The sequence below is a fragment of the Ambystoma mexicanum genome, chromosome 9 (assembly GCF_040938575.1).
Source record: "Ambystoma mexicanum isolate Mex_15411 chromosome 9, UKY_AmexF1_1, whole genome shotgun sequence".
In the NCBI taxonomy this organism is placed as follows: domain Eukaryota; kingdom Metazoa; phylum Chordata; class Amphibia; order Caudata; family Ambystomatidae; genus Ambystoma; species Ambystoma mexicanum.
The window spans coordinates 1023660129-1023675301 of record NC_090931.1 but is presented as its reverse complement, the minus strand read 5'-3'; the positions used below and the strand labels follow the sequence as shown (position 1 = coordinate 1023675301).

The 15173-nt window shown below is 45.3% G+C and overlaps 1 protein-coding gene across 2 annotated transcripts in view; it reads left to right on the top strand.

The window, feature by feature from the left end:
• LOC138488902 (sodium channel protein type 2 subunit alpha-like) overlaps positions 1–15173 on the top strand; it is a 1546115-nt gene that overhangs the window by 876637 nt on the left and 654305 nt on the right. For both annotated transcript variants that reach the window (XM_069616296.1, XM_069616295.1), the window contains exon 9: positions 2500–2641. In XM_069616296.1, the coding sequence (XP_069472397.1) occupies positions 2500–2641 (142 nt within the window). The remainder of the gene's footprint in view (positions 1–2499; positions 2642–15173) is intronic.

The following is a 15173-nucleotide window of genomic DNA, read 5'->3' as shown; positions in this document are numbered from 1 at the left end:
AGAGACAGGGCATCTGCTAATAGCAGGTGGAGTCTGCAGTGTTCAGTTGGACTGTAAACACCTATTCCAGATCTCCAGCACACACGCATGCATGGGCAGCAGAGATGGAAGCAGATGTACTCCATATTGAGCACAGAAATCAAGGGTAGTGGGCGAGTCATAGGTTGATGCATCAGACTCCATGTGGAAGTGCATGCACTGCACCATGTAAGTGGTCATTGTTGAACTTTCCCCCTTTGATTCTACATCGCCAAGATATCTTGGCAGCCTGAAGGAAGCATTTTGTGGAGACACATGGCAGAGCACAACACACAGGCCAATTCATGCTTACAGATGTATTATTTTGTGTTAGGGGTTCACCTTCACTTCCTGTCTTCATGCATCGAACTCTCTCCAGGGTGTACATGTCAGTCACTGTCAGGCCCTTCCCTGCCATGGCTGCCATCTCATGTGGTGGTGTTTGTCAGCTGCTCCTGAGGCTAGTCTCTGCCTGTAACAGCTTGCGATCAGGCTGCAGACACACCACTTCAGCTCTTGACAGGGCTTTTCTATATCTACCACGCTGCGGGTGTGCTAATCATCACTTTCAACTTGGCCCAAATTTCCTACCACAGTTTGGAGTGTAGAATTAGAGTGGGCTTTCCCCCTCAGTCCCAATTAGGTAGACCTCCAAATTCATGACTGACTCTACCAGAACACCGAGCACGTATAAGAAAATGTGGCCTCGAGTGAATTCCCAGCTAGTGGTGGACGGTCCAGTGGTGAGGATGTCGAAGATTGTCTCTGCTCAGGCGAGCAGCAGAACACAGGATCTTGCCAAAGACAGTTTTAGTTCTACTTGCAGGAGGAATCAAGGCAGGACAAAATCAGGCAGTGAGCATTAGGGTTCAAGCAGAGGGGGTGTGTAGCACAGGGGACCAAGAGACGCAGAAGGAATTGGCGAGGGTGGTATAGCAGTCCTGAAAAATTGGGGATTACTGATGGCCTTCATAGCAGAGTCCCAGGGTCAGGGTTCTTTCACAGCTTCCACTGCTGCCCAGGTATTCTGGGGCTTCACAGACCATTGTGTGCATCAGAGTGGGGGGTGGGGTCAGATCTTGTCCCTGTGCTTTCAAAGCACACTGAAGCAGAAATGTTTGTAATAGGCGTTTCCATGCAGATTATCCATATTGAAACACTGTGCTGTTTGACAAAGCATGTGGACTGCACACGTGGTATATCAAGTGCTTTAACAAGAGAATCCGCCTGAAAGACTGTGCAAGACTGGGGCCCTGATTCATGGAATTATTTGCTTGTAAAACAGGGATTTGTGTGCCATTCTGCCTGCAAATCCCTGTTTGACGGATGGGGATTTGAGGGCAGAATGGCACGCAAATCCCCGTTTTACACGCAAATAATTCCATGAATCAGGGCCTGGATGTATAAGTGGTAGGACTATTTGAGTCAGATTCCCCACTGAGTCAGATTCTCAAATCACCGAAAAGAACCTGCTGGTCGAGAGCCCTTGTTCACTTGTTGGTCATTTCAGATGTAAGCTTCAGAAACTGATCCAGTGAGGAGCTGTGCTGTGGTGAGACCCTGGGCTTACAGTAATTGACACAGTGCATATATAGTGAGGCCCTTATATCAACTGCACATATCAACTACGCCTACCGTCTGTAGCTGTGAGTGATCTAATGCGGGAATGGTGGCATCTTAATGTATGCTTTTAGTAATTAGTAGCAAGTATGGTGGCGTCTGTAGACATGTCCACTTGTGCAAAGCTCTTTCGAACCACGTGGAGGGATGCACTGATATTATTAATTAATCAGTGTATTGTGCTAACATGATGCAAATCATTCCCACAGAGGCAAATTCAGATTGCTCATTGCGCAAGTTAATAGTAGGTGTACAACTACATTTCTGAAAGCTCTCTCTCGCCCAGTGATACTCTTCATGACTTTGATTCTACATCTCCAAGATATCTTGGCAGTTGAGGGAAGCCTTTTGTGGAGACATATGGCAGAGCACAACACACAGGCCAATTCATGCATACGGATGTATTATTTTGTGTTAGGGGTCCACCTTCACTGGGGGACTATTGAAGAGGACCATATAACAAAGGGTCTTATATTTTGAGAGCCAATATGGTACTGTGTTTCTAGTAACTAATGAAGATGACTTGCACTAGGGGTGGGCATGAAATGTCCACCTGATTATAGAAACCTAAACACAACCTGATCCTTACAGAAAGTATACTTAGATGTTCCCCTTGAGCCAACCGTAAACCCCCGTAGGTTTTCCTCTTTTGCCACGTAGTATGACATCATGTATGGCGAGTTTTTATTATAAAAGGGTTGTTTTTCATGAAATGCTTCAAGAGAGCTTGTGCGACGTACGATATCTTGTATGTACTAAATGCTTTATAATCTGTGAAGTTAGGATTTCACACATTATAAAGCATTTAGTGACACTGAAATAACTTTTTATATTAAATGTCTCTTTTTCTTTTGTTTACAGTCAGTGTCCAGAGGGCTACATGTGCGTGAAAGCTGGTAGGAATCCCAACTACGGCTACACAAGCTTTGACACGTTCAGCTGGGCCTTCTTGTCTTTGTTTCGGCTGATGACTCAGGACTATTGGGAAAACCTTTATCAGCTGGTGAGAAACACGTATTCTATTTTTAGCTGTTGTTGTGGTAAATGGAAATCTTAGCACACCGTAACAGTGAACATACATATACACAAACGATTTGGATACACATATATGCTATTTTTACTTGAAGTAAACCGTTAACTGATTTCGCACGTTTTGATGCATTTATAGTAATTTTGCGTTACAGGACGAGCTTCAAGATGCAAATGTAGTACCAAATGCACCCGCGCACTTGGCGCACCAGTTCATTAGTAACGATGGGTATGTCTCATTTGCAGTGTCCACAGCATACCTACCAGCACATGTGCAGTTATTGAAAATGTCCGTACCAGGCTCTGGGAGAACACATATTTTAGCTGCCCCAAACATGGTCTAAAATTGCCATGCCTGTGTGACAGGTGTGTCTCACTAAAACGCGGATCAAGTCCCTCACTAAAATGTAGATTAAGGTGTTCTGTGCGCATCTTTGGAGCTGTGTCAGAGGATGTGGCTCTAAGAATGTGTGCCAGTGATGCATGCCAGCACACACAAAGAGGCTGTGCTGGTTGAGTGCGGGGTCATCATGTTATATGATGGTGCAGCTGGTGCATTCTTCCTCCAGGTGCATACTGTTTTGCATAATTCAACCTCCCTCTCTCAGTCAAAGTGATCTCAAGACTTTCTAAGTGAACACACCACTATCCTAGTGTCGATCACCCACGGCCCACAATGGTTAGGATAAACGCTCCCTCACTCATCGCTGCTCATTCAAAACCTCTCCAGTCAATGAGCTAGAAGCAGACTTCCCTACCATAGGAAATGCCTCGGTCCTCCTAGAATTATTCAACAGCTCAGCTATGAATTTGTTGGGCACTTATGCCCCCCTAAAAACCATTTGGGCTATGACCAAACAATCTGCCTGTTGGTAAACCCCGGAGCTCTTCTCGAACAAATGCTCAATATAAGTAAATATGTGTCACAGATGACTCAGAAGTAAAAGCCCTGATGTGTTGGGTGAGATTGAACCCAGACAAGAGTGATATGATATGATATGTTATTTATAAAGCGCTTAATACCCAGAGGTTTCTAAGCGCGGACCAGGGGATCAAACCTGTTTTGCTCCATGTCGTCTTGCTTCCAAGCTATCCCTTAGTTATCCTCGCGAGAGTGTATGGAAAAGGAAGACTCGTGGAGCCATCAGGCTCTAAAAGGAATATCTCTTCCTTGGAAGTACTTAGACAGAGGCATTTATCAGCCACGAGAAGGAGGCAATATCTGAACCGTTCTAGACACCCGGAGCCTTCACATAATTGGAGATGGATGTTATCTGCTGCACGTTTGAAATCCAATGTCATAGCCACTGCAGTACACAGTTTATGGTGGAATACATGCATGTTTAAAAAAGGCTTGCTGGCATATTTCTGAATTATAATCTTCTACTTAGAAGCATCAGTCCAAATGGTCATACTTGTGCTTGTGCTTCGGGTATTACAAAAAAGGTAGCAGGCGCTCCTCTCCAGAAAGAACATGGCATGATAACCTGTTCTGAGATGAGAGTTTTTCAGCACACGCTTTTTGCTCACTGCACCTTTCACAGATGGGAAATACCCATTTGCATATCAGTCTTTGTCCCACCCACATGGGCAGTCCAGCACCGAAATGCTATGGCAATTCCTCTCTGAACAAGAGTACCAACAGCAACCCCATACACGTGTTTCAGCCTTGTTGGGCCTCATCAGTGAGGTGAAGCTTTGCCTCTCTGAGCATAGTGAGCAGGGAGTCCACGTCTGGTTGCCCCCAGGTAACTCAGGGTGACCAACCCCAAGTTCCTTGCAAATATTTCAAAGAAGGTAGCTGGCGCTCCTCTCCGGAAAGAACATGGCATGATAACCTGTTCTGAGATGAGAGTTTGCAGCACATGCTTTTTGCTCACTTTCACAGATGGGAAATATCCATTTGCATTCACCTGCATTCATATTTAGCCTATGACTTATTTTCACTATTTCTGTGTTGACTTAGTTTGTGTGTTAAAATGAGGTTTGGTACCGTCTGGGAATGGCAAGGATAATGGGTGAGCACACCCTGGTCTTCTTGGTGACATAAAACACACCTACTCTTTTTGGTTGCCACTTTGCAGTCCCTGAGGCATCAGGGAACCAGTGTACCGACCAATAAGAGAGAATCCACACATTCCAAATAAAGGAAAAGCCAAACAAGTGCATAGGAACCTCCCATGGGAATTGGCGACAGAACCAGGAGCAAAAAGAACAGGATCATAAAGACATAAAGAAAACACAAACAATGTTGTAAGGGACAAAATAAGAGTTAGCGCAATGTGGTGTTGAACACTTGTTTGGGCTCCCAGAATATACGCAAATGGGAGCGTCTGCCATACTTGAGTTGGAATACCCTTTTACACACTAAAGCAATGAAAAGGCAGACATGCAATTCCTGTACCACGCTTGTCCATACGAGCATATAAAGATACAGAGCTTGGTTAGAGCATGGTGTGCATGCTTAAGAAAAAGAGGAGCCCCGACACACCACGAGATCCGACATCTCTGGCTGCCAGAGGAAACCCAAAGTGCTAAAAACAAACACACACCCTCATATGTGCCACTGGGTGCCACCCCGGGAACCGCAATTTAGAAACGTCAGATCCTGTAAGGACGTGGCAATGCTGCTTAACAGTCTGCCATCCACCCCTACCTCTCTGGAGAAAGCCTAGTTTTACAGTGATAGTGCTGCTAGCGTACAACACTTGAATGAGGAGAAAAAAGCAGGCTCACAAGAGTGATTGCATCAATCATAACTTGTCATGCAACAAGGACATACAAACCAACACAATGTATGACATCATCACATATAACATCTGCTTCCGACTCATTCTTGAATAGCCAGTGCAACAGGAAGAACCAATCTGAACAGAAATGGATTGGGTTCCACCAGCTTGATTAGAGAGAAATGAAATACTGGGCCTCATTACAACTCAGGCGGTAAGGGGTTTAAGGCGCCGTAAACAGCGCCGACCCTTACCGCCTGAGTACGAGGTCCCTTAGCGCCATGGCGGATTTAACACCTGCTTTTAGCAGGTGTTAAAATCCATGGCGCTAAGGGACCATGGAGTTAATTACGCCACCGTAATTTACGGTGGCGTAATTAATGCCTTCCCCACTCCCATTATGCCCTATGGGGCAAAAATGGGAATGGGGAAGGGTAAATGGGGATTGGGGACTTACCACCCCGCCAAACTCGGAATGGGGCGGTAAGTCCGCCAACCACCATGGCGTAAACGTAGTTTACGCCATGGTGGTAAAGTCACGGCCCAGGCGGTAACTTACCGCCTGGGTCGTAATGAGGCCCACTGAGTAGAACTGTGAAGAGGGAAGAAACAAAAATAATGTGCAGCAAATGGATTGATTATATGGTCTGGCACTGGTCCTACAGGAACTCGACACATGTGCTTTTGAGGCTAATATCAGACCTAAATACCAAACTGGGTTTAAAGCAAGCTTGGGATGTACCTTGAACGGTTTCATTATAAGCCTGCTTCAACAACAAGCTCTTTCTAATTCAGGTGGGCCATTATATATGACCTGCGTGGATCTCACCTCAACCTTCAATTATGTGGATCGAATCTTCTTGTGGAACAAACAACATAAGCGGGGCATACCCAAGGGACTACTTAATATCTTGATCGCTCTCCACAAGGACACAACAATCCAGGTGAGATTTAACATGTCTGGTGATATCACCAGGGTGAAATAGACATTGGTAGGATTGAGGCAGGGATGTTAGCACCATGCTTTTTCAAGTTAAATTTAGCCGATATAAATTAGGGATTGGTGTAATCCGAATGAGAACAATGGGAAGTATAAAACATGTGATCATTACAAACAGGCAATTCACAGATTAAACACTGTTCCCGACTATTTAAGCATATTTCCAAACTGGAGGATAAGAATGCCATATCTTAGATTCCGGCTAAACATTCTGTGTACAATAGGCGTTATGGGACCTCGCAGGGGGATTATGCCCAATGACACAGTTTGTTTTCTCTGCAAGTACAAAAAAGACACGTGGAAGCCTCTTCTGATTGAATGTCCCAAAACCACACAAGCTAGGCATTAATGGTTATATCGATTTGTATCTGGGCCCCACACAAATCATTCAGAAACACTGTGGTGCATTTTACTTGCAGGCACACATACATCTGCAATTATTGCATTTGTTCACTTTATTAAAGTGTTACATATCTTGTTAGGTGATCCTTTTATGAAGGGATTTGCGATCAAATTGTTATGTCTTTTTAGATATTTATTTATTAATATACGTTATTAATATATGTCATGACAATCGACAAATATATTGTTGGAAATGTCTCTCAATACTGGCTGTGTATGTGTTAATATGACTTTTTTTTACTTTTCTCCTTTTTTTTTGTTTTACAAGTTAAGATAATTGTTAACTGAATTGTTGTTCATGTGCTTTACTTAGGTTCTTACATATGTCAGTAATCGTGACCTGTAAGATAAACTTTTGTCTTTTTTATTCAGGATTGTGTGTAAGGATTTGTAAATCAAACCACAAATTAATAAAATATGAAAATATGGTTAAAGCATTTTATGAAATAAACCACCGTTCAAAAATATAAATACGGTCAATGATGAAAGATCCTGTAAATGCTGGGTCGACCTTTGTCGGCATGGAATGCGTTGGCAACATTTTGGAAAACCTCATGGCATGCATTAAAGCTTTGCCTTTGGTTTTGGAGTCCTTGCCTTATGATTCAGGGCATTGTGAATGGTTTGTACAACACTTGTTTGAGAGCATTAGCAAGTGGATTACAAAGCATTTCCAAAGAATCAAAGGTACTGTACCATAATTCGATGTATATGTTCTTTCTGATACCCCCTGCTTGATGCCTAGCCCCTTACACAAAGCAGCTCAAAACAGGCTGTCAAATCGGAAATCCAATATGAAACCACCTTCCTTGCAAGCTTTGCAAATTAATAATGTTGTTGAAAAAGATTTGGGATATTGCCAAAGCTGTTGGCTTACCTCTTATAGAACATAAATGAGACATTTACATTTAGGAAAGGGAATAAACTGGTATATTATCCCTGTGAACCCCTCAGAGAGAGGAACGTTTGGGATAAAGTCATTGACATTTTCAAGGGGGCACCTCCAAGTGACCAAACCTAGCTGGTTGTGTTAGGGATGTTCCCAGTCTGTAGGCAATGTGGGATGTTTTACCCATGCATCCAAGCCCTACAATAAAACTGTGCAGTACTGGCATGGAAAACATCATGATGGCCAGAACTCCCCAGAAAGTGCACAGGGAAAACATGAAGAATAGGCTGCCCCCAATTTTTGCCTATGTTGTGAGCACAAGAGGGCACTGCCTAAAACCACCAGTGGGCTACACACACAGTAGCCTGAAACCATTGGGAATGTCAATGCTGATTGCCAAAAAAGCAACTCAGAACTGTGGGGAATTCATTTTCTTAATCCCAAAAATGGTTGCATTACCAGTACTCACCACTATCAGAAAGCCGGCGTTTTAAAACCACCAGACTTTTGTGTAAAACTGAACAAATTAAACAAAACCAGACCAAGGAAAGACTTGCTAAGAGGTGGATACAATGTAAAACTATATTCTGAAATGACTTGAAGGAAGTAATCATTTAATGTATATGTAAAAATTGTCAGTTTGATTTGAATGTAGAAAACTGGGAACAAAAAGTGACATTTAGCTGAAACCTGGCTTAATGAAACTGGATTCTGCCTGACAACTACCCCCGACAGGAGTTGAAACCTGCTCAGCCACTCCCCTTGCCAAAAGGAGTTGTCACCTCTCTGATTAGATTAGGGGTGGAGCAGCTGGGGACTACAGGGAGTTGAACAAAGGCCTGTCCTGGACTCAGGCAAATGTTATATTGGGGGGCCGTAAAGTGGCTTCCTCTTAGGGGAAACTGGGAGGGGCAGTGTCTCTGCTAGCAGCTGAGCTTGGGAGAAGTGGATAAACCAGTTATTCCACCCTGTGATGTGGGAAGCCACACCCCTTTTTGACCAGGTCATAATTTTAAAAAGATAGATAACTCATAGTGCGGACTTGTCAGAATTATATAAGTAATATCATTATTTTTGTGATTTTTCTGTGAACATTTTGAGAGGCGTTAGGACCCTGTGGTGTATTCTGGGGGGTTGCTAGCGGAAAATAGGGTCTCACTCCAAATGTCTGCATGTTAAAAATCTGACACTTCATTAATTAATGTCCATACTCCTTGCGCAAATGTGTGTAATTTTGGGTAAATGTCCGATATTGCAAAACCAGTTAAAAAGCGCAAAATGTTGTCATTTTTGAATGCAAGCCCCCAGGAAGATCAGAGGCGGACAAGCATGGACCATAAGGAATATATAATGTGCACATGTAATTTCAACAAATTGTATATCTGGGAAGGATGTATTTGAATCAAATATAGATTTGTGGGCAAACTGACCAGGGGAGGATCCTCTGACCCATAAACAGACTTCATCATGCTGACAATCCAGTTCCTTCCCCCAATCATGGGAGAGGGGAGAATTGGGCCAATGACAAGTAGAGAGAGACAGGCTTAGCTAGGCCCAGGCACACACCCATTTTCAAAACACATAAAAAGAGACTGCTGGGATAGGTAGAGAAATTCAATTCCATTTGCTGCGGAGCATGCTGACCGACGACTTCACATCCAGAGATCCAACACTTAGACTTCCAAGCTAAACAGAGACTACAGAACTTTGAACCAAGAAGGCACACTGCAAGCAAAAGTATTTGTCAGCAGGCCTCAAAATCATTTGCAGACTATTCACAGCCGGGCTGAGCTGTTGATTCTGGCCTGAAACCCTGCGCCAGAAAGATCCAGAAGCAGTGCTGTACCCAGAGAAAGCAGAGACACCTAGAAACCAGACCAGAGATCCAGAGTGACCCAGACCGCTGTGAGCAGAACCAGAGAGCTGACCCAGATCACTGTGAAGTGCCGAGACCAGAACCGGAGTCCAGTACAAAACCTGACCAGATCCGTGGCGAGGCCCATTCCTGCACAAAATATATTGTGAGTACCTAGCAGAACTGTGCAGAACCAATCTCTTAGTTAAAATAATCTAATCCAACTATTTTAACCTAAGTAGAACTGCCTCCTAGAAATCGTGTCATCTGTCATTTTTAAAGCTGCACAACTGTCACATGTCAATTCTGCAGCTGCAAGCTGTCACCTGTCATTTTGAGTTTTACTTTAAATCTGAAAATCTACCTTTATTTAATCGTCCGTATCTCTGGAATCGTTTGGGCTAGGAACGAAATTTAACTTTCATCTGGCATTTAACTTTTGCCGTAATCGCAATTCACGCACTCGCGAATTTTGCCGCGATTTGCGATTTGGCCTGATTTCTTTACCTGTAAAAAGATAGCAGCTTTTTGCTTTCCTCTGCTAAAAATTTGTTTGCCTCTTAATAACCATCCCTGAATCATTGCTAAAGTGAGCCTGAGCTCATCCCAAGTATCTCTCACTCACCCTGAACCTCCTAAAGGGAATTAAAAGCATTTTCAGCATATTTCTCACTTCATTGCCACCACATTCAAAGCACTTGGGCCTGTGTTTTAAAACTCATACCTGTTTTCTCTAAGCTTGCTAGGGGGGAACTGAATTTTGTATTGTATTTGATTGCATTCCTGAGAATTGTGTGCTCCTCTTTCCATCTCCTTCCATTTCTTACATTGCATAGGGGAGGGGGTTGAATTGCCAGAGAAAAAGTGATTATCTTATTTTTTGCTAAAATCACAAGTATTTCTCTACTGCATTTTGTTCCTCATTGCTTTTCCCTTGAAACCATAAAAGTATTGTTGTGACTTTATTCATCCTATACTAACTCCTCATTGATTGTAAAGAAGTGTGCTAGTGCCAGATTACCCATTGTTGATCAACATCATATGTCTAAGTGTACTATCAGATATTAATTTATTATAAAGTGTGATATATATATTGTTTAAATTCTCAAATAAACCTTTTAAACTTGCAAAACAGAACTACTTCTTGGCTCAGTGGAGTCAGGGGGATTCTAAGAGAGGGGTGTTATATAGGGGTAGTCATCCAGAACTCATGAACTGGACATAAAGATATATCAATAAGGGTTTCCATTCAGTATCCCAGACTAGGCATTGACTGAGCTGTAGTGTTGAATTGAATCCTCTTACAAATTGGGGGCTCGTAGCCGGGGATTCCGGATTAGATCTATCACTTGTGCAGATTAATACAGTGTGCTAACTGACAAGAAACATACATCCGGTCGGATCACCACGCTGTGTTACGCTGTAAGCACTCCTCAAAGGAACGCTCTAAGGAAACGGTCTGTTTTGCAAAAATAAAATACAAACTTCTGTAAGTCAGGAAGGAACTCAAATTCCAGAATGACGACACTGGTAGACATCAAAATAGCCAGAGAGAACTTCTTACATAAGCTATTTGTGAGAGGTGAGTGGACTCATCAGGATCAAACGGTCTGGTTGCAGGCAATCGCGCAACAGGTCACTGAAACACGGTCAGATAAATGGGGAGATAAGGGTCCCCTACTTGTGGCCCTGAGTGAACTATATATGGCTCCTAAAGCCAAAGATGAACATAATAAGATTGCCAGGATAGCAGCATATTTGTATCTATATATGGGAGCCATGCAGGACAAATGTGCTGAAGGCCACGATCTGGCAAATAGGCAACAGATGGCGTTAGAGAAGGCCCAATCTGATCTGGACTCTTCTGAGCAGAGGCTGCTCAGGAGCCAGGAGTCAGAAAAGGACAGCAGACAGTACATCACTAAAATAAAGGAGGATATGGATGTGCTGCAACAGGATAAGGCGGACCAGGATACCAGATTTCTGGCCTTGCAGAAGGAGTACCAAGAAGGTTTGGACTCCCTACTGCAGAGCCAGAAAAAGCTGGAGCAACAATTAGATTTCAATAGGGCATGTGCCGAGCAGGTAGTCACCCTGCAAAGCCACCTAGATAGGGAGAAGGCAGAGAGCAATAAACTGATTTTGAAAGACCTGGATACCCAGGTAGAGTTTGACCAGGAGCGCCAGAAAGCTGGTGCCTTCCAAAGGCAAAAGGACCACCTGGTGGCACAGATGCAGGCTTTTAGTCAGGAAAGGGATTCCTTAGGCCAGGAAGTCTGCCACTTAAAAAGGAAAATGGAAGAAAATCACCTGGCCCTCCAGGGACTGGGTGGCCTCCAAAAAGAACACCAGAACTTGTTAGAGCACACCAGGAGGGTGGAGGAGGCTCTGGCAAGAAAGGAGCAGGCCAGTAGGGTTGGGACTCAGGAGGTAACCCTCCTGCAGCAGAGACTGGCCCAGTACTCCAGGACCAATCAGGAGGTACAGAGAGAGAATGAGGCTCTCTGCCAGCACAATGATAGGCTCCAGCAGCAGGTAGCCATGCAGGAGAGACTGATAGAGTCTAGTAAGGCCTTAACTGAGGGACTGAAAGCGCAGGCTCTTGCATTGCAACAGGAAGCAGGGGCGGATAGAGATGAGGTTCGCTGGGAAAGAGAAACTCCTGAGCATAACCTCAGGAGCCCTAGTACCAGAGACCTTCATCTCTCCCAGTCCCTGGACTCTGCCACCCCCATGTCCCCTCGCGCACATGAGCCCAGGGCCACGGGGATGGCAGATTACTATCCAGCTAGAAGTATGGGGCTCATAGGCCAGTACCTCCCAGGAATGGATGGGTGGGCATCCGGGTATGGGCACCCAAGCACAGTGCAATTTAGTGGGGAACCCCAGGAGGGTAGGCCCATTAAGGGCATCCTGAAAACCTCTGCCCAGTTAGGTCAGTGGGGGGGATACCCAGCAAATCCTGGTAGCAAGGAGGGATCTGAAGACTCCTCGGAGCGTCACAGGACACAGGAGACCAGGTCCCCACATTCTGCCAGCCATTCCCAGGCTCGGAGAATCCGGGAAAACCTGGAAGATCAGACGGGCACCTCTGGGAGCAGTGCTTCTGAGTCAGAGGATGAATGGACCAGGGTTACCCGAACCAAAAAGACGAAGAAGGCAAAAAGGGCCTTGCTTAAGGACCCATTGAAACAAATAAAGGCAATAAGGAGTGTCATCACGCCTTATCATAAGAACGCCAAGTATTCTGTTTGGGAACACTTGGAGCTCTATGAGCAAATGATGGAGACTTTCCATTTGAAGGACAGCCAAAGCTGTATTCAATATGTAAAGTGGACCTTCTCACCAGAATACATCAGTTTCTTAGCGGGGCTGGAGGATCAAAACCATTCAAGGTGGTCCACATACAGGGCAGCCATCTTGAAACATTTTTCTGTTCACAGAAATCCTCAAGAGGCTCGCAAGGCAGCCTACAATTTGCAATGTGGGGAGGATCAGGCCCCACAAGAGTTTGTGCAAGAATTAAAACGTGCTTTTGCGCAGACCACCAGAAGGATGCGCACGGATAGCAGAGAATTTATCAATATGTTTTTCCATGCCTTACCCAAATACATAATGACCCAGCTCGTGAGAGATTTTCATGAGAAAAGATCTTTAGACTGGGTTATTGAACAGGCTACCCAGATCTATGAGGTGCAGAAGCCCATCGAAAATAAAAATAATGCGCCGAAAAACCCCAAAACCAACAGCACCCCTGCTGCTGCCAAGGTGGCAGAGGTAAAGGTTGCCCCCGTTTTAGATTTGGAGATAGGGGGGCCTAAAAACCTGCCTGCACCAAATAATTCACAGCCCAGAAGGCCCTCAGGCCAGTCAAAGACAGGAAGTCGAGGAGGTAGTCCCACAAATGGGGTCCCACGCCCCACTGACTATGTAAGTCCCCGCTACAAGGGAAACCAACCAATCCTGGGTTATGTGTGGACTCTTCCAGCCCAAGGGGGGGATCCAGCCAAGCACCTGACCCGAGGAACTTCCCTCCTAACTTCCCCCAGGAGGGCAGAAATTCACCAAATCCTGGGCAGAACTTTTTTCACAGGTATCCACCCAATTTCCAACCCCAAAACCATCCACCCTTCTTTCCCCAATTCCCTGAGCCCAGACAACCTAATCCGGGAGAGGGGAGGCCAAGGGTGGAGGGGTACCCAAATCTTCCCAATCCGGGGTATTACCAGAGAAGGGATAGCTACCCTTCCCGGGATCAGCCCAGGGGAGAAAATAGAGCCCCGTATCAGCCTGAGCGGGTTTCACAACTTGAGCGCCAGGTCCAAAATATGGCACGGGATCTGGGTCACATACTGAGGGCTCAACAGAGCCCTCAGATGAGCATGCCACCTCAGAATGCCCCACACTCTGGACCTGGTGCTCCAGAACAATGATGGGGGCAGCACCCCAATAACCCACCGGTTCCCAGGGAGGAGGCACAAGGGGAAGGGGGGTGTAAAGCCTTGGAGGAAGATTCCTTCCCAACTTGTAAACAACCCCTGGAAAACCAGGAACCGGAAACAAAATCTCCTGCCCCTGAAAGCCTGCCTCCCAAGGAGCAGAGGGGGGGTAGGAGAAACTAAGGACCCAAACAGACCCACTTTGTGGAGGAGGTACAGGTCTTCCAATTTGAGGGAGAGGGATCCTCAGAAGATCCTGGGAAAAGGATCTTCTCCTTCAGAGATGGGGGAACTCCTCCCAAGGAAAAATGGGTCCCAAGGGATTCCCATACAGACTGGGGAGATGTGGAGACTGAGCTACCGCCGCCCATCATCCCATCCCAGGACCGACAATACCAAAATCCCAAGGGTCAAACCCATCCTGATGACTGCCTCCAAAAAGGGCGGGGCGGCCCAGAACCGGAACCAGTTGAACCCACAATGGCTCTGATCTCCAGTTGCCAACTTTTTCTTTCAGATTCCCAAGGCTCTCCACAGAATTCTGCCCAAATCTCTTCGCTAGCAATGTCCAAAACCAGAAAGTTAGCCCACCAGTTGTCCAAAAATGTGCATTATCTGTGCCCCCTTGAGGAGAAGGAGGGAAGATACTATGCCCCGGTACAAGTACAGGGGCAGGGTACAATTTTGGCACTGGTGGACACTGGATCCCAAGCTACCCTTCTGTCCAAAAGGGCCTTTGAGGAACTAAATGCAGGAAGGGGGGAGAATTACCAAATTCCTCTCACCTCTCTTCCTGGACAACTGCAGAACTTTGACGGGAAGGAAATTCCCGTTGAGGGGACTGCAGACTTGGACATTAAAATTGGGCGACACAAGGTGAAACACCCGGTCATAGTAGTGACTCCAGAGGGCACACTTTGTTTACTAGGGAATGACCTCCTGAGAAGGTTGTCACCCCTAATAGATTGTGTAAACAAGGTCCTCTGGACCCAGACTAGCCGACCCATAAAATTAAAACAGAGTGTCAACCATGTTAGTTTAAACGGCACCTGCCACATGGTTGAACAAAAATCTGACCAAGTAGAATTTTACTTCCAGAACAACCAAACTCCAGACGTGACAGTAATAGCAGTAGGACAACAGACTGGTGATGGGGGGTCCTCTCTATTTCTGAAAATCAACCTTCCTTCCA